This window comes from Mauremys mutica, chromosome 6 (genome assembly GCF_020497125.1).
Source record: "Mauremys mutica isolate MM-2020 ecotype Southern chromosome 6, ASM2049712v1, whole genome shotgun sequence".
NCBI lineage: Eukaryota > Metazoa > Chordata > Testudines > Geoemydidae > Mauremys > Mauremys mutica.
Window position 1 is genome coordinate 26,323,530 of NC_059077.1, and position 23,537 is coordinate 26,347,066.

The 23,537-nt window shown below is 42.2% G+C and overlaps 1 protein-coding gene across 5 annotated transcripts in view; it reads right to left on the minus strand.

Annotated features, from left to right (window-relative positions):
• Window positions 1–23,537, minus strand: part of FYB1 (FYN binding protein 1) — a 121,683-nt gene that overhangs the window by 14,280 nt on the left and 83,866 nt on the right. For 4 of the 5 annotated variants that reach the window (XM_045021872.1, XM_045021870.1, XM_045021871.1 and 1 more), the window contains exons 4-14: window positions 22,304–22,353; window positions 20,967–20,986; window positions 19,601–19,647; window positions 17,747–17,867; window positions 15,949–16,108; window positions 13,486–13,630; window positions 9,989–10,017; window positions 7,561–7,630; window positions 6,360–6,500; window positions 5,051–5,082; window positions 990–1,059 (exon numbers count right to left, since the gene is read on the minus strand). In XM_045021872.1, coding sequence (XP_044877807.1) covers window positions 990–1,059; window positions 5,051–5,082; window positions 6,360–6,500; window positions 7,561–7,630; window positions 9,989–10,017; window positions 13,486–13,630; window positions 15,949–16,108; window positions 17,747–17,867; window positions 19,601–19,647; window positions 20,967–20,986; window positions 22,304–22,353 — 885 coding nt within the window. The remainder of the gene's footprint in view (window positions 1–989; window positions 1,060–5,050; window positions 5,083–6,359; window positions 6,501–7,560; window positions 7,631–9,988; window positions 10,018–13,485; window positions 13,631–15,948; window positions 16,109–17,746; window positions 17,868–19,600; window positions 19,648–20,966; window positions 20,987–22,303; window positions 22,354–23,537) is intronic. The other variant, XM_045021874.1, reaches the window with a different exon arrangement.

Here is a 23,537-nt window from a genome sequence, read left to right on the forward strand (position 1 = left end):
CATGCCGCGGGGGGCGCTCTGCCTGTCACCGGGAGGGCGGCAGGCGGCTCTGATGGACCTCCCGCAGGCGTGCCTGCGGAGAGTCCGCTGGTCCCGCGGCTCCAGTGGACCTCCCGCAGGCGTGCCTGCGGATGCTCCACCGGAGCCGCGGGACCAGCGGACCCTCCGCAGGCACGTCTGCAGGAGGTCCACTGGAGCCGCGGGACCGGCAACCGCCAGAGCGCCCCCCGCAGCGTGCTGCCGTGCTTGGGGCGGCGAAATTGCTAGAGCCGCCCCTGCTGAAGACCATGATGAAAAGTCAGCAAGGGCAGAGTATGACACCCTGTTTAGTTACTGGTCCTCTCAGCAAGCAGCATAATATATCTTTGATCCAGGTATATAATACATCAAAATACATAATATTAGTATAATACATCTCTGCCCTGACTGCCAGGTCATTTCCAGGTACAAAACCAGGTGTTAATGTAATGCATACAGTAAGTCTCTAAGTGGCTTGGGTCCTCAATACATTAGGGATGTAACCTTAGAGGTTTTTAAGGCCCAGCTTGACAAAGCCCTGGCTGGGACGATTTAGTTGGGGTTGGTCTTGCTTTGAGCATGAGGTCCCTTCCAACCCTGATATTCTATGATTCTATGATTGCCTTCTCTCTTCCCATGATACTGGAGCAGCTGAGATCAACCATAGCGCTCAAGGTGTCAGTCCCTAGGTTTAAATAGAAAGACTAACGGCAGGGCAGTTACAGCAGGAAGTCCTTGACTCTGGAATTCATTTCTCCCTTTGGGCCAACAGAGCCTGAATTTGTTGAAATTCAGGGCATGTTGCAAAGCCTATTTACTCTACACCCAGGCAATGAAAACTACAGTACCTGGCAACTGCACACAAGATACACAAGCTGAGTAATGTAACAATTTGCCATAGCAAATACTTTGAAAATGTGTCACAGCATATTTAATCTTTTCCCACAAGTATAGCTTTTATTTTCACTTACCCAATTTCTATTGGTGGAGGAGGGAATTCGGATGATTCTACATCATCATAAACATCATTGTCTCCTGCGTCTGAAACAGCAGAATTCAAAACAATGAAAGATTAGTATGCAGTCCTTGGGTAGTGCATACAGTCCCACGCTGTAACAAAATGTATGTTAAAGAGGACAATAAATTGCAGCATGAAGTGTATCCATATATTTTATAGTTAACAGGCAGCTTTTCATTGTGGATTGTCTCACCATGCAGTACCAATTTACACTAAAATCAGCCAATCTTTTCAGAATACCGGTAATACTATTAATAATAAACAAAGGGTATTCACTGATATGTTAATCTTTTTAAGATTAAACAAGTTTTAGCACATGTTGGTTAATGCAGTTGCCTTTAATCTTCAGTTTAATTAGGTCATTTCCCACTGTGCTGCCTCAAAGTATGCATTTTGGGCTCGATTTTCATTCACACTAAGGCCATTTTACACCACTCTGGTAATATAAAGATGCCTTTTACTGGACATGAATCAAATTTATGTTATCTTTCTGACTAGTTTATACTTTACACTGCTAGAGCAGTGGGAAGAGGCCATAGCATAAATGAGAATCAGGCCCCAAAATTATACTTTGAAGCTGGCCCTATACGTTTGCAGAAAGGCATTAGTTGTTGATCAACACAGTCAGTCAGTGCCTAAAAAAAGTGATTACAGGAAATGTAGACTTAAGTTTTGGTTCTAGGCAGCAGCAGCAGCAAGAATCTTAAGAATTTGCTTAATATTCCATAGCTGGGTTGATATTTACCAGTGTTTGTGGCCTTAACAAGAGAGTGCATTATTTTTAAAAAAAATTTCACTTCTGTATAATTGCACATTTTTAAAACCATGCATTCAATATTTCTTTCTAACAACAACTGTTTATACTGTATGATGAATGAAATAAGACATGTGGAAGAGAAAAAAATTTCTCTTTAACCTCTGAAGATAAGAAGAGAAGCAATGGGCTTAAATTGCAGCAAGCAGGGCTGGCTCCAGGCACCAGCGCAGCAAGCAGGTACCTGGGGCAGCCCAGGGGAAGGGGCAGCACGTCCAGCTCTTCGGCAGCATTTCGGCAGCAGGTCCCTCTCGGAGGGAAGGATCTGCTGCCGAAGTGCCGCCAAAGAAGAAAGCGGCGTGGTGGAGCTGCTGCCAAAGTGCCGCCAATCGCGATCACAGCTTTTTTTCTCCCCCCCCTGCCGCTTGGGGCGGCCTAAACCCTGCAGCCGGCTCTGGCAGCAAGGGCGGTGTGGGATTAGAATGTGAGATACTGAGCTGATTATGCTGGGAGTTGTGTGTGAAGGACTGGCCTTGGGCTTGTTCTCATTGGCCAGCTAATTGTAAATAGGATACAGGTGTGTAGGATAATTACCCTATGGGTTACAGCTGCAGCTGTGTTGATTTGATTAATCAATTAGCCACCATCTTGTATATAAGAGCATGCTGGGAAATGAATAAAGAGGCATATGCATATACACACACGCTGTTTCTCTCTCTCTCTGCTTGGGCTCTGTTCCTGCTCGAGTGTGATGCAACAAATGGTGACCCTGATGTGATGCAACAAATGGTGGAGAATGCCGGCATTGATGCCGATGGCCTGAGAAAAAAGACGTGCCTGAGCTCAGTGTTGCGTGGCTAGGAGCCGCAAGAAAGCCCAATAAGAAAGGAGGCGCACCTGAGCTCAGAGTCGAAGCAGCGGCAAGCTGCAGGGCGTCTGAAAAGGGAGCCCAGGGAAGAGCGGCTATAAGTCGCAGGGAAGAAGGGCGGCTATAAGTCGCAGAGATAAGCGGCGGCTATAAGTCGCGGAGAAGAAGGGCGGCTATAAGTCGCGAAAGAAGGGCAGAGCAGTTAAAAGGGAGGCTAAGCCCAGGGAAGAGCGGCTATAAGTCGCAGAGAAGAAGGGCGGCTATAAGTCGCAGAGATAAGCGGCGGCTATAAGTCGCGAAGAAGAAGGGCGGCTATAAGTCGCGAAAGAAGGGCAGAGTAGTTGCTATGGAAACCGCTGTGGAAGCGGAAGATATGCATCGCGGAGCGGGGCAGGCTGCAGGAGGGAGACTAGGTCTTACCAGTTAATGATGTTGATTTCCAGGACATTGAGCACAGCAAGTGTTGAGATCCTTAAGACTGCCCAGGAGATCATCATGTGGGATTGTTACTTCCCCTACAATTACCAGAGTCCTCTAGACTCCATGCTGTGAAACAAGGAGGAGCTTGGAACTTTGAAATCAAGCTGGAGGCGGGGGTGGAGAAGATCAAGGTCTCTCAGGCAGCTGCAGAACTTTAGTAGGAGTTCTCTTCAAGCATGAACAGCTGCCTTTCCTTCTAAAGAAAACACTATCTCTGTGCCATTGAGTGCATGTTAAAATATATAAGAACTCAGTTTTAATAAGAGAACAGTGTTGCTAAATGGAAAGGTTTTTTGTTTTGTTTTTAAATTTTTAAGACTTGGGAGTTAACTCAGACTGCTTTGCAGCTGCCTTTAAATCAGTATGTGATGTTTTTTATAGAAATTGCCTCACAGATTTTATTCTTATGACACATTCACTACAGAATGTCCAACTTGTTTACTGTCTTTATTTGTGCTTCTCAAGATGTTGTTTTGAAAATTGTGTTAGAGAAGCTATATTGGAGAGTTAAAGCTATAACTGCTTTTTAGTTTTTACAATTCTATCACTTGCTCAAGAAATTTTGTGTTTAGTGTACCATGCAATTATTATTATTAAGAGTTATGTTTTGTGTTTTTTGTTTTGTCTTGTGATGTCTTCTGGCCAGAATTGTTGTTGTTGTTAAGTGATGTGTTTTTAACAGAGAAGGGGGAATACCCCCCCCATCCTCAGTGTCAGTTTGATCGCCTGACATCTGAGGAATGCTTTGGTAAAACAGAGAGGGGGGAATCCTGTAAAATTCACATCACTTGTTTGTTGTATTTTGTCTTTGTTTGTTTGGTGTTTTTGTGGTTATATGTTAATGATTGCATGGTTATATAGGTTTTAATTTTTGGCTTGTGAACAGATTATTTAGTGGTCGTGTATTGTGATTTTATTTGAAGGCTCTGAGGCAGATCCTCAGCTGGTGTTATTTTACACCAGCTGAGGACCTGCACCTATCTGTTTTAAACATTATTGTTCTTTAGTTTTTCACCATAATATTTATTATGATAATTTAAACTTCTTGGACAAGACTAAGATAGATTGTGGTGTTATAAGTTGGAAATGTTTTGTGAATGTTTTTTATCCTCTTTTCCTTTCCCTCTTCTTTATTTTGAATAGAGGGGGGAGATGTGGGATTAGAATGTGAGATACTGAGCTGATTATGCTGGGAGTTGTGTGTGAAGGACTGGCCTTGGGCTTGTTCTCATTGGCCAGCTAATTGTAAATAGGATACAGGTGTGTAGGATAATTACCCTATGGGTTACAGCTGCAGCTGTGTTGATTTGATTAATCAATTAGCCACCATCTTGTATATAAGAGCATGCTGGGAAATGAATAAAGAGGCATATGCATATACACACACGCTGTTTCTCTCTCTCTCTGCTTGGGGCGGCCTAAACCCTGCAGCCGGCTCTGGCAGCAAGGGCGGTTCAGGTTGGACATTACAAAAAACACTGGAATAAATTGCCTAGGGAGGATGCAGAATCTGCATCATTGGAGAATTTTAAGAGCAGGTTAGACAAACACCTGTCAGGGATGGTCTAGATAATACTTAGTCCTGCCTTGAGTGCAGGGGACTGGACTAAATGACCTCTCGAGGTCCTTTCCAGTCCTACGCTTCAATGATTCTATGATTCATAAGCAAAAAATCATGACACTTTATTAAAGGTGCACTGCCTTATACAGACCCAATATTACATTTGTACGTGAGCTAAGGTATTTCAAAATTTAATCAATGGGAAATCCTGATTCTTATTTTTGATCATTTTTTTTTGTGAATAGCATAATTCAGAACAATATATGCAGCAGTGTTGGTGTTAACTACATTATGCTGCAAGAATAGATATAAAAATAAAACAGTGAAAAATTACATTGGGTTATTGCTTACCTTTCCCAAGCATCTTTATTGGAGGATTCATGCTGAAAAAAATGCAATCTTCATTAAATAATTATAATCAATGAACAGACTTTCTCCTAATTTAAACCACTGATAGCCAATTCACAACACTGGTGCTGCACATTACCTATTGTTAAATTTGTGCCACTCTGCCAACACTAGAAATGGTCATATGTTTTTTACCAGTGTATCAGGTAAACATGTTCAGAATTGATCTACTCTGTTTCTACTCTATTTCTCCATCACTGGTAACACTGGAGGAGATGCACCAGTCTTATGACAACTGTGGGAGATAACCCAGAAACTGTAATTGTTGACAAAGCCAATGGGAGAAGGATTGGACCAAATAAAGTGGTTCTGCTGTGATTTTTTTTAAATGTTTCTCCATATTTCATAGTCTTCTTTTAGACAGAGAGCATGTGATTTGTGGCTTCATTGAGTATTTGGAATCAGAAATTATGGAGAACTGCTTGTGAGAATTGGAGAGGTTTTTTTGAATAGGAGGAGGATCCGGTAAGAGGAGGAGACAATCTTTGCCATTCTTCTGTTTTGCATATTATACATATTTTGGGCTCACAGGGCCAGATTCACCAGTATACAGCAGCTGGTTAGTGCCATGCTGGCGATGCAAATAAAAGTAACTTCTGCTGAGTTTATAATAAAGTCATGTCACCAGAAAGGCACAAAGTAGCTGGGATGTTCTGATGAATAAAGCCCTCTGTTTTTCACAGCAAAAATAATATTTTAATTTAGTGAGTGAGTTCTTTGGGTAAATAAAAACATTTTGTTAACACAGAATGCTTATATTATACAACTGAAAATATGTCCTCTGGACAGTTCTAAGACCATTTTATAGGATGATTTCATGTTATAGGCTTGCATAAATCAATTAGTAAGCATTTTGGACCCAGTTCAGCAGTACATCCCTATTCATCAAAGGACTTAAGTACATGCTTCACTTTAAGCACATGCTGAAGTCCCACTGAAATCAATGTTTTACTGAATAGAGAAGAACATATGAATGTGTGTACACGCTGTGCTGGATTGGGACATCTGTTCTCTTTGAATCTGAAGTCAAATGTATGCGCTTCATACATTCTGTCATTACTAAAGATAGCATAGCATGGGAAAGGACATGCTGCAGTAGGCAATGGAGAGCAATATTATTTCAAAATCTGTTTATCTGTGTGCAGTTTGATTCGTGACTGATTAAATTGCTATGAGAACATGTTAGTAGCACATGATCAACACAATGTTAGCATTAGTTGTAGTGCACTATGTTTTCATGGCAGACTCTTACAAGGAACCTCCATTATCTTCTGCATCATTGTCTTTGGTTGTTTTCTCTCGTACACTTTTCTTTTTGTCATCTTTTCCCTTTAACATCTTCAAAAGTCCCCAGGACCGGGAGTCATTCTTATCTTCATCCTGTGATATAGACCTTTGGAGTATGCATGCAATTATCACAATGCAGAATGGGACATTCTTTCTCAAAAAGGCCATTTTCAGCTCTTGGTTGATGCACGTAATTCTCGTTACTGAGAACTAGGGGCATGCCATGAAGTGAGAATAGACACCTATTAACTTATTTTCTAAAATGTTAGTACTTAATAAATATAGAATTAAAAATGTTATTAGAACAACAGCCATACAAAAACAAGTGGCTAACTACAGCCCGGATCCTGGAAATACATAACCACATGCCTAACTCTTGCATAGTCTTATGCAGCTCAATAAGACTACACATATGAGTATAATTAGGCATATGCTGTAGGATCAGGGTCTAAGGCCCCAATCCTGTAATTGGCTCACTGCAGTTGCAAAGGTCTGCTTGAGCAGCGTTGGTTGCAGACTGAGGCCTATACAGCACAAACACACAAGATTGGACATACTGCAGTGTACTTACGGCAAAGTAGAGAGTGTTAAGTACAACTCTGCATTGCACTGGAAGCCTTCCCAACAGTGCAGTGTAATGTATAGGAGAGGGAAGGTGGAAGGAGTCAGAAAGTATCCCGTTTTAGGCATTTATAATGAGTAACATCCTGGACTGGAAGAAAATGATCCAGCTCTTTTAGGTCATTCACATTTAACGTTTGTATGTTGTCATTTAGCAAGCAACATCTGTACCTTTCTTTCCTTTCCTCTAAGGATTATTCTGTCCAGTTGTGTTTTGGATGCAGCTTCTTTTGCTGCCTTTATTAATCCAGTCCACACATTAATTATCCTATTGTTTAAAAAAAATCTTTCCAGAAGTACCATAGAATTCAGTTCTTATCTTCAGATCATGCCTTCTTGTTTCTGAATCTGTTCACTGCTGGAATAGTTTGGTGGCATTCAAGTTCTGTGTGTCTTTTTGAAGTCAGTGGAACCATTCATGTTTACACCAACTGAAGAGCTAGCCAAATACTTGTTAATTATTATCCCAAATTTAAAATGTTAAAATAAAAAGCTATGGGACTGAGTTCAAATGGGTAATGATCATAAATGATATAAACACTTACTTAGCATTAACATCTTCATCATCAATTCCATCATAAATTTCTTCATCGGGGACAGGAGGTGGGAACGTCACTTTAATAGATCAAAAAGTGAAATAATCCATGAATACTCCGATTCTGTTCCAGTGGGATATTAACCAGTGGTTTGCTATAGGCTGCTACTTTTCTGAGGCATTTGTAACGTTAAACGTACTGGGCTAGGTCCTCAGCTGGTGTAAATTAGCAGAGCTCCTTTTGTCAATGAAGCTCTTCTGATTTATATCAACTTGAGACTGGCCCGTAGTATGTAAATAAAATAATGCCAATAATAATAAGTTGAACATTGAAAACAAATAAGTAATTGATGAAAATTGGAGAGCTATTATGCTTTTGACCAACTCAGTAACAGTGTTTGTAACTTTTTCATTTTATTTTTGTGTATGACTTTAGTACAGGTGAAAGGTGCCAGATGAACATAAAGGTACCAGACCAACATTGTTAAAGACTGACATCCTCTATTCATGTACAGAAGATGTGAATCAGAGGCAGTAGCAATGAAGCTTCCGCATATTGGCCCCTACCATGCCTCAATCGTGATCTATGGGCATCACCTGATGGAATGAAAAGGTAGTTCAGTCTCCCTGTCCCATCAGTATCTGGCCTCTCTGCTTTACTGTCACCTGAGAACAATACTTAGTTGGGTGGGATCTTCCTTCTGCGTTGCTGGGCGGTGGCGGGGGCGAGGGATGACAATTTCCATTCCTGACAAGTACCCTCAACTAAGCTGAGAGGATGATCAGAGTCTAGACCTATAAAATATGACTGGAACCAGACTTCCCCCTTAACTCTGCCAGTGAACCATCATTTTGACTGCCAGTATACCTAGCTATTTCAGTGTTTGGTTTCTTTTGAGCAGAAACTCTCAGTCATACTGAAATTTTGCCGTTTTACGTGATGTTTTGATGGTGTAGACTAGCGTCTGCAATCATCCTCAATCTCAGAGAATCATAGAAGATTAGGGTTGGAAGAGACCTCGGGAGGTCATCTAGTCCAATCCTCTGCTCAAAGCAGGACCAACACCAACTAAATCATCCCAGCCAAGGCTTTGTCAAGCTGGGCCTTAAAAACCTCTAAGGATGGAGATTCTACCACCTCCTGAGGTAACCCATTCCAGTGCTTCACCACCCTCGTAATGAAATAGTGTTTCCTAATATCCAACCTAAACCTCCCCCACTGCAACTTGAGACCATTGCTTCTTGTTCTGTCATCTGCCACCCAGGGGCGGCTCTAGGAATTGCGCCACCCCAAGCAGGGCGGCACGCCCTGGGGGGTGCTCTGGCGGTCGCCAGTCCCACGGCTCCGGTGGACCTCCTGCAGACGTGCCTGCGGAGGGTCCGCTGGTCCTGCGGCTCTGGTGGACCTCCTGCAGGCATGCCTGCGGATGCTCCACCGAAGCCGTGGGACCAGCGGACCCTCTGCAGGCACGCCTGTGGGAGGTCCACCGGAGCCACCTGCCGCCCTCCCGTGGCACACCGCCCCAAGCACGCGCTTGGTGTGCTGGGGTCTGGAGCCGGTCCTGCTGCCACCACTGAGAACAGTCTAGCTCCATCCTCTGTGGACCCCCCTTCAGGTAGTTGAAGGCTGCTATGAAATCCCCACCTCACTCTTCTGCAGACTAAATAACCCCAGTTCCCTCAGCCTCTCCTTGTAAGTCATGTGCCCCAGCCCCATAATCATTTTCGTTGCCCTTCGCTGGAATCTCTCCAATTTGTCCACATCCCTTCTGTAGTGGGGGAGGGGGACCAAAACTGGATGCAATACTCCAGGTGTGGCCTCACCAGTGTTGAATAGAGGGGAATAATTACTTCCCTCGATCTGCTGGCAATGCTCCTATTAATACAGCCCAATATGCCGTTGGCCTTCTTGGCAGCAAGGGCACACTGCTGACTCATATCCAGCTTCTGGTCTACTGTAATCCCCAGGTCCTTTTCTGCAGAACTATTGCTTAGCCAGTCAGTCCCCAGCCTGTAGCGGTGTATGGGATTCTTTTTTCCTAAGTGTAGGACTCTGCACTTGTCCTTGTTGAACCTCATCAGATTTCTTTTGGCCCAACCATCCAATTTGTCTTGGTCACTCTGGACCCTATCCCTACCCTTCAGTGTATCTATCTCTCCCCCCAGTTTAGTGTCATCTGTGAACTTGCTGAGGGTGCAATTAATCCCATCATCCAGATCATTAATAAAGATGTTGAACAAAACAGGCCCAAGTTTCCACAGGTGAAAGGCAACTGTATTAAACCATTGTGCCTCATAGTTTACCACTTGCTAAGTAATATTTGCATACTTGTGGATAATTATCCCATTATCTGGAAACCACAAAGGTCTGCATCTGTAGGTAAGCACTAAATAAAACACACACACAAAAATATAGATGTAACAAAAATAAAACTCACCTCCAGTTCCACTTCGACCACCACTTTGGCTGGAAGAACAAAAGTTAAAGAACTTTTCATTCATTGTAAAAAGAAAACAACGAACACCCACACTTTTTCTTGACATATGCTCTAAATGTAGTATACTTTAATAGACATGGATCCATCCAAATACTACAACCAGATCCTACATCTAGATGCTCAGATGGGCACTCAGGAAAGTAAATGTCCATTTTGTGTGCCTCAATACTGACCTTCTAAATACCCAAATGTACCAATTCTTTCTCTCTCTCTGTCTTTCTTCACCACACTCATCACTATGATATATGAGTGCCCATTAGGCACCCAAAATCAGAAATTGGTTTCTCTCTCACTGATGCGCCAGGGAGCTCCTCATCCCATTCACGAACGAATAGGCTCTTATATGAAGAGAGATGAACCCTAAATGATTTGAATATGTCAAATATTTTCTGTTAACCTAGTATTTTACTCCAACAATTGCTGTCCCTACCCACTCCCTCTGGAATAGTTCATCCCAAAGAAAGAGGCACCCAAGACTATTATAAAGTAGCATTCCAGAAGAAATATGGGACAATTATCTATAGCCATCTATTCAATGTAAAAACAAAAAGGGGACTCGATCTTGGAAAAAAAGTTAGGTCCCAAATTCTCTGTGTATATAAACTAGTACAGGTTCACTGAAGACAATAGAGCTGTGCCAATTTACTTGAGCAGAAAATTTGCTCCTTGGTCTTTAAAACATTGTTAGCAATTTCCAATAAAGCATTATTTTCATTTGATTTCAGAAAGAAGTGCTACTATTTATTTATATTTGTAGGTATTTCTATGGCACTCATCACTATATTTAATTTTAGATGTACTTTATGTTCCTGTTGACATCACTGAGACTATTAATCAACTAATGTATTTCTTATTGTAAGTAAGGGTGGCATAACCTGACCCCAAAACTTTAGTCCAATGTATATATAGATAAGATTCCATCCCCGATCATGCCATTTTCATAAGACATAAAGGTAAATAAATGAAATTATGACAATACACCTTAACTAGGTCTGATCAAGTGATGCCTTAATTTTCTAAATTTCATGTTCCTAGAGTATTCCAAGTGCTATATAAATTGGTATGAGCCCATTTTTCTAACTGTGATTCAATGCAACCAATAGCAGGGTTATAGCAACTTAAGCATTCCTACTTTCAAATAAAAAACATACATAAATTTTTTTCTTTAAAATGCCTCATGCCATCAAATTTAAGTATATCATGAACTTCAGCAGTTTTAGGCTTTTATTAAACATTGGAGTCGTTACCAATGACACATTACCAGTTACAATAAGTTTTCGTCAATGAGTTTTTTATTACGGGGATCCTATGTTGGTCTCAAAACATATTGGTGCATGTGTCAGATATTTTGATATATGCAGGATAATTCAAGCTCATGAACTGAATACAAGGCTATAAATCACTAGAGATGATAAAAATGCCAGAATATAGCTTGAAGGATTTAATGAATTACAGGACTCTAAAAGCAAGTTCCAGCCCTTTAGCCACTGTACAGCCTTTTACTGTTATTAGTATTACACAAAAGTATAAGGAATCATACTTAAACCTCACATATATAGTCTAATATTTTCTAAATAATCCAGTTTAATAAATAATTATGCATCCATCCTGATTGGCTGTTGAAAACACAGCACATCTAAATTCCTTGAATTGAGATGAATGATTGTAATGTCCATCATGAAAAGGAGAGGTCTAAAAATACTATTGCAGTGAGGTACCTAATGTTGGAATTGACTCTGACCTGGACTAGTGAGTGTAGCTTGATTCGCCGGTATGGCTAAACTGTGCTTGGCATAATCCAATGTATAGCAGAGGAAGGTAGCTGTAATCAACCTCTCTGCTCCCAGCTCCAGGGAAGCACTAGTTGCTCATTTGGTCCCCTCTTAAAATAGGGAGAAAATACTATCCTGACAGCAGTTATTTTATGTCCAGCTGTCAAGAGCACCCAGGGGATGTTTTGGCAGCTGAGGAAAACCCAGCCACCTCCCCTTTATCCCAGCCACACCTGTATGTCAAGAGATGGGGAGTATCCTAGGTACTAATAGGATGGCTGCATGGTACTGGAGGATTCTCCTCTGCAAAGGAAATCCTCCACAGCCTGGATATGGCATTCATTGAGGCTGGGAGGTTAACTATATTAGCCACTGATCCCTCCCAAGGTCTGTCCCAGTCATGCCTCCAAACATCCCTCCATATTCTTGTAAAGAGGCTCAGAGAGCCCAAAGCTCATGGGCTGAGGGAATGAATGGGGGTGAGTACACCTGTGCAGCTGCAATGTTTCCTTCGCTTTTAGGGTCTTTTGTACCTGTGGACTAGAAAGGGCAGCATGCGACTTTAAGAGAGAAGGAGAGAACTGTGTTGTTTGTTCTGTGATCTGTTTTGTGCTTCATCTATGGGAGTCCTGCATTTCATCTGATTGCCTTCTATGGAGTTCTGCTAGTATTTTCTAAACTTCCACTGTTATCATACTCCATTATGCATAAATGCTTCTAGATGCTGGATTCCCTCTTTCATTCTTACTTCTCTCACTACTTCATTCTTTTTAGGCCAGTTACATTTTCCTTATATGATTAGCTGTTTTTCATTTGCTACAAGAGTCTGTTTTATATTTGCAAAAAGTTGAGTGGTGTCATAAATTGTGGTACATAGAGAACAGCCACGCTGCTCACGCCTAGCATGCATCTCATTGGATCAAATCCTGAAGAACTTGTGAAGTCAGTGGAAGTTTTGCCTAAACAAAGGCAGTGTAACTACTGGAAAAGAATTTACAGATTTAATCCAGAGTTTGCAGTTCAAAGTCATTTTCTTCTCAGAGAGTGTAATTAGCTAAATGAGATAGGGTTTTGTCTTCTTTCATACATCTCAACTCTTTGTGGGAGATCTGACAGTAAGTCTTATGTCACCAAGTATTGTTTTGATTGTATTGACAGTCTAATGTTCTGAACCTAGAGCTGAAATGAATTATGAAATGATTTGAATGCCTGATTAAACAACCAAGATGGCTTCTGAAGCTGAAAATATTGACTAAGACAGGCATAGTGAACGGATTGGTTTAGATGCTGTAACTTAAAGTTACAGACTGCCTGGAAGGAAATCCCACAATGCCTCCAACTCATACAGTGGGAATCATTAAACAAGCAGCATTTAATGTGCCATGGTAGTGAACTTCACCATGGAATTTGTAGTATTTCCCATTCTAAGTACAGGAAATCTTATGGTAAAACTCAAATGCCTCAGGCCAGCATATGCTGGTTTTTTAATCATGCTCACTGTAATTTCAGGTATTTTAAAATCTGATGTTTTGTGTCAGCAAGAATATATTCTTTTTCAAATTAAAAAATGCTTTGTTCCTCTGTTGTAGTTTTCCTCATTTGGGTTGGTTGGGTTAATCTATCAAATTGGATTAAATCAACTTTCTTTACTGGCTTCACACGTACCTGCTGATACTGTCCTGCTCTCCAACATCATCATACACTTCTTGGTCATTGTCTACACGTCTCAGGGAAGCACTCGTGGAAGCTCTTTGTTTTCTTTTTAAAGAATCATAGTCAATCTCCACCATGGTTGTTTTAACGTATCCATCTAAAACAATGAAAGCTTATGATCAAGCAGCAACAATTTTCATTTAAAAACTCAACAGCTAAGGAAGAACTTTAATAGAAGCTGAGAACTCAAATGATTCCAGTTGTATTGAGTGCTGAATAACTCTATAGAAATTTCTGAATCTAAGCATGTTGGGCCTTAATCTTCTCCACTTACACTGTGCAAATCAGGTGTAACTTCATTGAGTTCAATGGATTTAGACCCACTTGGGTCATAGGAGAATCAGGCCCCTGGTCTTGGAAACAAAGCCCCCATTATAAAGATGAGTTAACACTACATAATCACTACAGTGATATCCACTAGAGACCCTAGGTCAGATGCTCAGCTGTAGCAGAGGAGTGTGCAGTGCATCTGGTGGGGAAGTGGGGCAAATGGCAAAGTTACTTTAAGACACTTTTTCTCAGTTAATCCTGGCATTACTGTGCCAATGGCCAATCCTCCAGCCTAATTTAGGGCAGTCTATGGTCCAAACAGGCTGATAGATAGAGCACTGAGATGCAGGGACATTATAGCCACACTCCTTATGCTGTGAGCTCATAGAGAAGTACAAAGGAGTTACTGTGCTGGCCTTTTGCCACTGCAGATTCAGCCTACATGGGGGTGATCCTCTTGCTATTTAGGTATCCTGGCAGCCTGGAGGATCAGTAGAAAGTAGCTTAGCTCATCTGAGGATTGGAACCTCCACCTTTATCACTTGCACTTGAGTTTACTGTGTAGATGTCCCTGGCAAAAATTCTATAATAATAAGATGGATTTAAACACTGTATCTGCTGAGCGATAAAATGATAGGCATGCTGACTACACCAACTGTATTTGACAATAAGCATGAATATATTCTTTCAAAACGGAGAAAAGCACATAGGAATGAGCACTGAAAACCCTTCTTCCTCTCCTGCTGCAGCAGCAGCCCAATTTCTGATGCACTTCCCCTCTAACCTACATCTGAATTCCACATGAAAATTAAATAACTGGAAAAAAAATGATGGAAACTTGGAAAGTAAATCACAAACAAAGTCATTGTTGCTTATTTCAAGTGAATAATTTTTTTTATACCATTTGATACTCTCATTCCCTTTTCAAGCCCTCCCCTCCCTTATCAGTTTGTACGCTTTTAAGTAGGCAGATAAGATTCAGGTTGAAACACTGATGAACTACACTGAGTTGTACCTTTAACCTTCACCCATGTGAAGGCTGGTACAACTTCTGCTTTTGCTGAAATAAAAATCAGTTTATGACAAGCCAAAATAAGTGAAACTAATTGGCTTGTGACAACTGCACAAGAACCATAACTCCCCTACAGAGATTTTTTTCTGTGTGTATAAAACCTCCCAAACACAACATATTTTTAAAAATGAAAGGTGCTTTTAAAGTATAAATTAGCATGCCTATTCTCGTAAAGCACTTACGCCCCGATCCAGCAAAGCATTTAAACAGGCGAGTAGTCCCACAAAAGTCAATGGGACTACTAATGTTTTTGAAGTTAAACCCGTGTTTAAATGCTTTGCTGGATCAAGACCCTAATGCCCGTGTCTCTGTAAATTAGAGTCCAGATCCTCAGTTGGTGTAAATGAACATAGTTCCACTTATTTCACTGATTTACACCAGCTGATGATCTTGCCCTAGCTGCATATGTGTGTGCGGGGCTGGGGCTAAGGGTAGGGATGGGAAAAAGGAAAGATACATTTTAGATTTCAAAAACAACTTTTGATTTTAGGAATCGATATTCAGACAAAAAGTTGGAATGTTCCCATTTTTCCTTGAGACTGGTAGGAAGTTCTAAAGGCTACTTCTCTTCTTGCTTACACTCCTCTTACTTACACCAGTCTTACATCTGTGTAACTCCAGTGACTGTAAATGAGGGGAAATTTGGGCCCTTTAGTCTTTTGAATGCAACATTTTATCTAATCTAATCTAATCTCTCTCTTTTTTTGACTGCTCTTAAAATACTGCCACAGAGTCAAGCTCCAGTGCTGACTTTAAGGCAGACACACTGAACCACATCCTCAGTGGGTGTAAACTGGTGTAGTTCCAGTGAGGATCTGGCCCATTGTCCTTAACTAATCCTAGAATCTCTAAATTTGACAGTCTATTGTACATAAGTTTGCTGTACGAGCTGTGCCCCACGTCAGATAAGCACAGCAGGATGAGCGTTGGCAGTTTCTGCTAGATGTCCTTGCCCATGCTGGCTGGGGACCAGCCTAGCTAATATTTCTCTCCCATGTAATGCTGTATGTACTCAGGCAGTCAGTGTTTGATAGGGCAAACATTCAGGGGTAAAGTGGAGAATCAGAACGTACAATATCCTTTGGTTGTCCTGCCCAGCCACTTTCCTTCAGGGTTGTCTGTAATACGGATGATTTCAATATTATCACCCTGTTTCACAGTCAGCTCATTCTTCCCTCCCTTGTAGTCCATGCAAGCTCGTGCCTGATGAAGGACTTGAATGGGTCCAGATAACTGCACAGAAAAAGCAATAAAAGAAGTCACACACACACACAAACATGCGGAGGATGTGCTGATTGCTTTGACAAAAAATCAGATGAAACACAAAACAATAATAATTTGTTTTCAGTACCACCCACATGAGCTAGGCACTTTGTGAACAAACACAAAGGCACAGGCCCTGCTCCGAACAGCTTACCCTTTAAAGACAAACTAAAAAGCAAAGGGCGTAGGGGAGGTGAACAGCATATAATTAAAGCAGTTGAGGTACTAATTGGCAATACAATGTATTAATAACATAGGGCTAGATTATGTAACCCTTGTTCACATAGGTGAACATTTATTTACTCACAGGAGCAGTTCCATGTACTTCAGTAGGACTGTTCATATGAGTAACTGCTGACCATCACATAATGATCTTTTTTTCAAGATATGCTGTATGGATGATCCCCAAGTATCCAGAAGCTGGCCACAATCAGCCAGTTTCTTGAATTCAGGCATCATGAAAAAAGGACAGATTTGATTGTGGATTGGGTAGTGGCCATGTGGAGCAATGCAGGAAGGGTGTTCTGTGCATTAGGGGCAACAAAAGAGAAGATATCTGTTTAGATGAACACATCAATGTGTTCGTTTGCATGTTTGCATTTATGGATAATGATAGATTTTAGCCTCCATGATAGGCTAGTCTATAGCCTAAAAACACTGAGCATGTTAATACACATACTTCAGCCAAGGATTCGGTGTGAGAAAGGGATTTGGGGCCTGATCCCTGAAAAACATACATGTAGATACATTGCTACTGTGTCCACTATTTACTATCCAAAGTGCCAAATCTTCTCAGCCTTTCCACAGTAGTGGGATGCCCTAGACACAGAAGAATCACTCTGGTTTCTTTGGTTGCTCTGCAGGAACATAGCAGGGGCTTGTGGGCAGGCAACAAGGATGGTGGAGAATGACTAGTGGGTTTCCAGACTGCCTGGGTCTGCTGGTTACAAACTATGCGTAAAGGGCTTTGGGGCACAATGAACTGGGCTCACTAATACACACCAGGGGCTTTAGCAGTGGCTGCGGCTCAGGTGCCTCATTCCCAACCTCTGTACTGATCTCGGAGATTTCATACTTCTTTGCGTGGAGGAGCAACACTTGGGACAGGTCATTTACAGGTTCAGTCCTGGAAGGTGCTCCAGCCCCAGTTAAGCAAAGCATGTGTTTAACCTTAAGCATGTGAATGCTGTGGACCTAATTCTCCTTTTCACAAAGGCCCCTCTATGCTACCTTAGCAGTGTAAAGGGGCTGTAAACTGTAAAGTTACAGTTATATAGATATGTTAAGGCCCTTTGCCACTACCAGTGCACGTACAGGAGACTTTATGGAAATGAGAATCAGGCTCTATACGCCTGAAATACTTGTGACTTTCACATGCTTAAATTCAAGTGTGTGTTTAAGTTCTTTCAGGGCCAGCTGGATTGAGGATCGAGCCTTCCTGAGGCTTAGTCCAGGGGACAAACCTTCACCCCAAATGCCAAACGAGCTGGCATCACCATGCAGCTTTGCAGCCAAACTGTGTCCTTGTGCTGTAATGTATGTTTTAAACTGTACAAGGCTAAATAATGACTGATGCACTTTGTGTAGCCTGCTAGAAAGGGACCTTACTTTGAACCTCTTTCTGATTTCTTGCTCTTTCTTTTCTTTTTCCCTTTGTTCTCTCTTCTCTTGTTCCAATCTTTTCTTTTCTTCCTTCTCTCTCTTCTTTTCTTGTTCTCTTGATGTGGCTCTGAACAATGAAAACAGATTATTTCACAGGTAAGGGGATGAATGTAGAAGCAAGTGGGCAGAAGTGGGTAGGCACTCACTGAAGCTTTCTCTTCCAAGATCAGCAACAGCAGCTAGGAGGAGACTTCTCGTAATAAGAGCATGAAAACCCTTTCTGAACCCTGTGGTGGCTGGTCCTGCACGGATGAGCTACATATGGGAGAGGGTATTTGGAGACCCTTTTCCTGCAAGGCATGTGCATAGGATGCACCCATAATTTCGCTGGCTATGCTGGAAAGGCCCAAAGTGACAGTAGCCCCAGAGGGTATGTCTACACTGTAATTAGACACCCGTGGCTGGCCCATGCTAGCTGACTTGGGCTCATGGGGTTTGGGCTAAGGGGCTGCTTAATTGCAGTGTAGACATTCAGGTTCAGGCTGCAGCCCAAGCTTTGGGACTCTCACACCTCACAGGGTCCTGGAACCCAGGCTCCAGCCTGAGCCCGAACCCGAACGTCTACACCACAGTTAAGCAGCCCCTTAGCCTGAGCTCCAGGAGCCCGTATCAGCTGGCACAGGCCACCCATGGCTTTTTAATTGCAGTGTAGGACATGTCTGAGAGGCAAGGCCCTGCTCCTGCATGCTGGACAGCGCCAGCAGGTGAGCCCTGGGGTGGAATAGAGAGGACTGGCTATAGCGTTGGAATGTGTAGCAAGACTTGTTACTGCCCAGTACCCTGGAACCACTGTCCCTAATGATGTTCTTCCCCACTGCACAGCAATGAGTCTCACAGGTATAACGTAGCCCCCGTTTTTTGTGTGCTTCTGTTGAACTGACTTGAATGGGCCCAGAGGTTATAGACTCATAGACTTTAAGGTCAGAAGGGACCATTATGATCATCTAGTCTGACCTCCTGCACAATGCCGGCCACAGAATCTTACCCATCCACTACTGCATTACCCTGTGTACAACTCATTTTGAGAGCCATCATTCATTTCAGCCTCAACATTACCTATGTTCCATGCATACTTTGTGTCTCCTTCCCTTTTATTGTTGAAAATCATTTTGCCTTAGAAATAAAGAATCATGAAACTACCCAAAAGACAAGCCTTCCACAGTGCTTTAGCTTTCCTGCATGAGTTATTTTTGTGTGTCCCTCATTTTGGGTCTCTGTCACAGCTTGCTTCCCACATGTGGGCCTTAGAAGGTTGTGGGGTGGCCTGCTGGTCCCTTCTGATGTGGGGCACTGCAGCAGTTCAGTGGGAGGGAAGCTTGCATTTCTGCTGTCTGTACCGTCCCTTCTCCGTGGACACACAGTGGGTTTCAGATCCGTGGAGATGTCAATCTAATAATGTCATGAGCTCTATTAAAATTCACTTTGAGAATAACAAAATAATTCAGCTATTACTGGGGTGGTGGTGGTACATTTTGTTCCCATTTCAGGCAGTAACTCTGTGCAGCAGCTCAGTCATGTTCCAAAGAGCTGAAGAGCAAGCTCTTTTGCTACCCAATTCAAAATAGTCACAGGATTTCATTTGAGGAAGCACCTCCACCCGCCTGCTACATCTAGTTTTAGGAGGAAGTTAACCTGTAAACTGATGTGCTTTCTTTAGGGAAGATGATTAAGGTGGATGGAGCCCAAGATTGCAGTGCAGTCAAGCTTCTGGGCCAGATGAAGTATATTTCCTAGTGATCTGTTTTTTCATTCAGTAACAAAGACACAATGGATTATAGCTGTATATGTTAGATTTGATACCTGATGTCATTGATATCTTCATACATCTCTCCATCACTCTCTTGACCCTATAAGAAAAATTAATCATGATTCAGTCTCCAATGGCCCAAATACACTGGAGTTCAGTTTTATAGCTAGATACAAACAGACATACATTAAAGCAGAAAAATAATCTGAAAATGCATTTAATCTTTTCAAGCCCAAATTACTAAATTCAAAGGGGGCCAACCTGTGGCTCTGGAGCCACATGCGGCTCTTCAGAAGTTAATATACGGCTTCTTGTATAGGCACTGACTCCGGGACTGGAGCAACAGGGGCCAACTTTCCAGTGTACCAGGGGCTGCTCACTGCTCAACCCCTGGCTCTGCCACAGGCCCTCCCCCCACTCCACCCCTTCCCGCCCCCTCCCCTGAGCCTGCCATGCCCTCACTCCTCCCCCTTGGAGTCTGCATGCCACAAAACAGCTGATCGGGAGGTGTAGGGAGGGAGAAGGAGGGGCTGCCGGTGGGTGAAAGGTGCTGAGAATGGGGGGAAGGGGTGGAGCTGATGAGGGGGTGCTGACATATTACTGTGGCTCTTTGGCAATGTACATTGGTAAATTCTGGCTCCTTCTCAGGCTCATGTTGGCCACCCTTGTACTAAATTGTTCAAATAAGTATTTCTTCTGTTCTGACCTTGGTTGTTATCTATCTATCTATCTAGATATAAAATAAAACCCAGCCTCCTTCCCATCACACACAGACACACACACAGACACACACACAGACACACACACACAGATTGTTTATTATGAAGTGAGACTCTGTGCTGCAACTTTGGTTACATTGCATCTGAAAGCTGGCATGGCTTGAAAGGGATCACGGGGGTTAAAAACTAATTATGGGACATGATGCATTGAGGGGGGAAAAGCTATTGAAGGTATTGGAATAGGGCTTAGATTAGAGTTCTGTTCCTGACTCTTCCAGAGATTTATTGTGTAACCTTGGGCAAGCCACTGAGGCCCTGATTCAGTGAGGCACTTAATCACGTGCCTAATTTTAAGCATATGAGTAGTCCCACTGAAATCAACAGGGATAGTCACGTGCTTAAAATTAGGCATGTGATTGAGTACCTTGATGAAATAGGCCTATATCTCTGGAAAATTTCAGTGAAACTGAAATGCCAGTGGAAAGTGGAAATGGGAGATTTTGTGAACTTTTTGGTTTCTGGCCAGCTTTATAATTAGTCCCACTTTTGTTCTGGATTCAGCCACTTTCATTGTTGCTCTTTACAGTTCTGCAATTTATCAGCAGTATACTGGATCTATTCTGCAACAAACTGGCTTTTCTAATGCAGTGATGAATTGGAAAGAATATGTTTTCAGTGTGTTATAAAGGATAATACTTACCCCATCTGTATTTCCATGACCTGAATGACCAAAAATACAAACAAACAGACTATTATTTTCTTTTGTAGAGAAAGTGCCTCCTGCTGGTGCTAACTATATGGACACATACACAGCTGTACCTTAACTAGTGCCAAATATAGATTTATAATGAATCTTATCTGTTTTAATGAGGATAAGAATGCAAACTAATCGGGATGAACTGAGTTTCCTACTGTGGTACTTTGTAAACTTCTAGCAGTATCTGATTTAAGGACTTTCACTTCATCTGCCATAGTGTGTATTATATCACATACGCCCGCAACCAGAATGTTCACTTTAAAGCTTCCTCAGAGACAACAGTGGCCTTGCCTATCATATCAGTTTACAAAAATCCAATCTCTTACAAGCAAGGAAGTGAAGAGTTAAGAACATAAAATCTTACACTGGTCACATAGGGCTAGTGCACAGCCATGGCAGGGAGTATGGAGGCATAAGGCCTGTACCCTCCTGTGCATGCTAGCTATGCTATGGCCTGCAGCATAGGAAGAGAAGGCTAGGCAGAGCTGCTGATTTTCCCAGGCTGTGCAAGTGGGTAGCAGGCTTCATCTCCACCCCATTACATGCTGTGCTGGCCAGAATACTGGGTGAGGTACACTGTGGCTGGTATAGCCCTGCCACAGTTTACTTTCTTCCTAGGGGAGACCAGGAGAGAGACTCATAATCTGCTTCTTGGGCTACTCCTGTACAACACAACTATGTGCTGGCCCTTGCTCAGGCAGATGGCAAAGTGACGATAGTACCTAACAAACAAATTACTTTTATCCAGTAGAAAAGCAATGCATGTTTCATGAGAACACAATAACTAACTCTGAAAAAAGAGCAAAGAGTCCTGTGGCACCTTATAGACTAACAGTGGAAAGTGGAAATGGGAGATTTGGGAAATGGGAGATGACATGCATCCGGCGAAGTGGGTATTCACCCACGAAAGCTCATGCTCCAATACGTCTGTTAGTCTATAAGGTGCCACAGGACTCTTTGCTGCTTTTACAGATCCAGACTAACACGGCTACCCCTCTGGTACTCTGAAAAAAGAATACTGATTCCAGATCAGCGTTGAAAGTTATTAGGCTCAGCAAATCTTCCAAGCCAAAGTTACGTGGGTGCTAAAACAAGGCTTTCTAAGAGAAAGTGCCTGCTATGTTGATTGTGGAGTGGTTACTGCTGTTATAGAACGTACACCACTCCAAAATATGACTTGCAGTTCAATAACACCATACATATTTATGCCAGTCACTTATATTATAAATACAACATACCTAATTCTTAAATGGTTGCTATTAGTTAAAATGTATTCTTACCATCTGAACCAAATTCAACATCATCGTAACTTTGTTCATTGTCTGGACTTCTGTGAATATGAAAAGAAAATGTGAAATCTGAGAAGACAGTTCCTATAATTACACCTTCATTTAGCTTTGTTCTGCTGCACGTGCTAAGTATTTGGGACATTGACTGGATAGTCTGTTCACTTTCAGCCCTAAACAATACAGAGTTTAGATCTGTGTTTAAGTACAGTTGAGATTCCCATAATGGATTAAGCATGACTCTGTTTTTTTTACACGGTGGCATCTTGACTCTGAACATAAAAACAGAAAATAAATGAGCCAAAGGCACTCATATACAAGTGTGGTATAAACACAGTAATTTGGTAGACTGACAGACAGACAGTATAGTCAGAAATCTGTTTGGGGGTTTGGAACACTAATAATCTCTGCAGATGCATAAGCATAGCAACATATATTTGCATGTTATACAGGTCCTTGCAGGCAAAGAGAAGAAGCTTGAATTTTAAGCAGACAGGAAGGAGAATGTACAGGAATGCTTTTTATAGAGGCTGCAGAACCTGTTGTGGTTTAGCTGCTCTCTGGCCACTAGATGGAGCACTTAATGTAGTTCATACTCAGTAATCTGTTTGGGTTCAGGAGAATTTTCTATCTGAAAATGTTTCTCAAGTTGAAGAACAGCAGCCTCTTTAGACTGTGTGCTTTCACATCATCAGTAGCAACATACAGTATGCTGTGTGGTAAGACAGAAACCTCTTATGTCTGATAGACACTCTATGTGTGCAATAAGTTGTTTACCGCAAACTTGCTTATTCTGAATACTGAACCTGCTTCCATTTTCCTTTTCACTTTAGTTACACATGCCTTTAACCCTTTGGCTGCCAGCAGGTCCTGACTTGGCAAGCCAAATTTGAGAAGAGCATGAAAATAGCACCACAATGGGTAATAGAGGCTCCGAAATTTAAAACTATGAGCCAAGTTCCTCTCTCATGTGTGCAGTCTCACTGACTCTCCCCAGCCCTTTTGCCTGGTATGCACCAACTGGTGGCCATTGACTTTCTCTGTCTCCTCTCTCCTCTGCCATTGGCCCAGAGTTCTGGAGTAAGGTTCTCAGTTACTGCTGCTGGCTGGACTACTTACTCCCTACACATAAGGGAGAGGACAGAGCACCTGCCCTTATACCTTTGTGATTCAGGACATGGAAGGAGTTTTTTCCCCACCATCACCTGCAGAGGGGGAAGGAGGGATT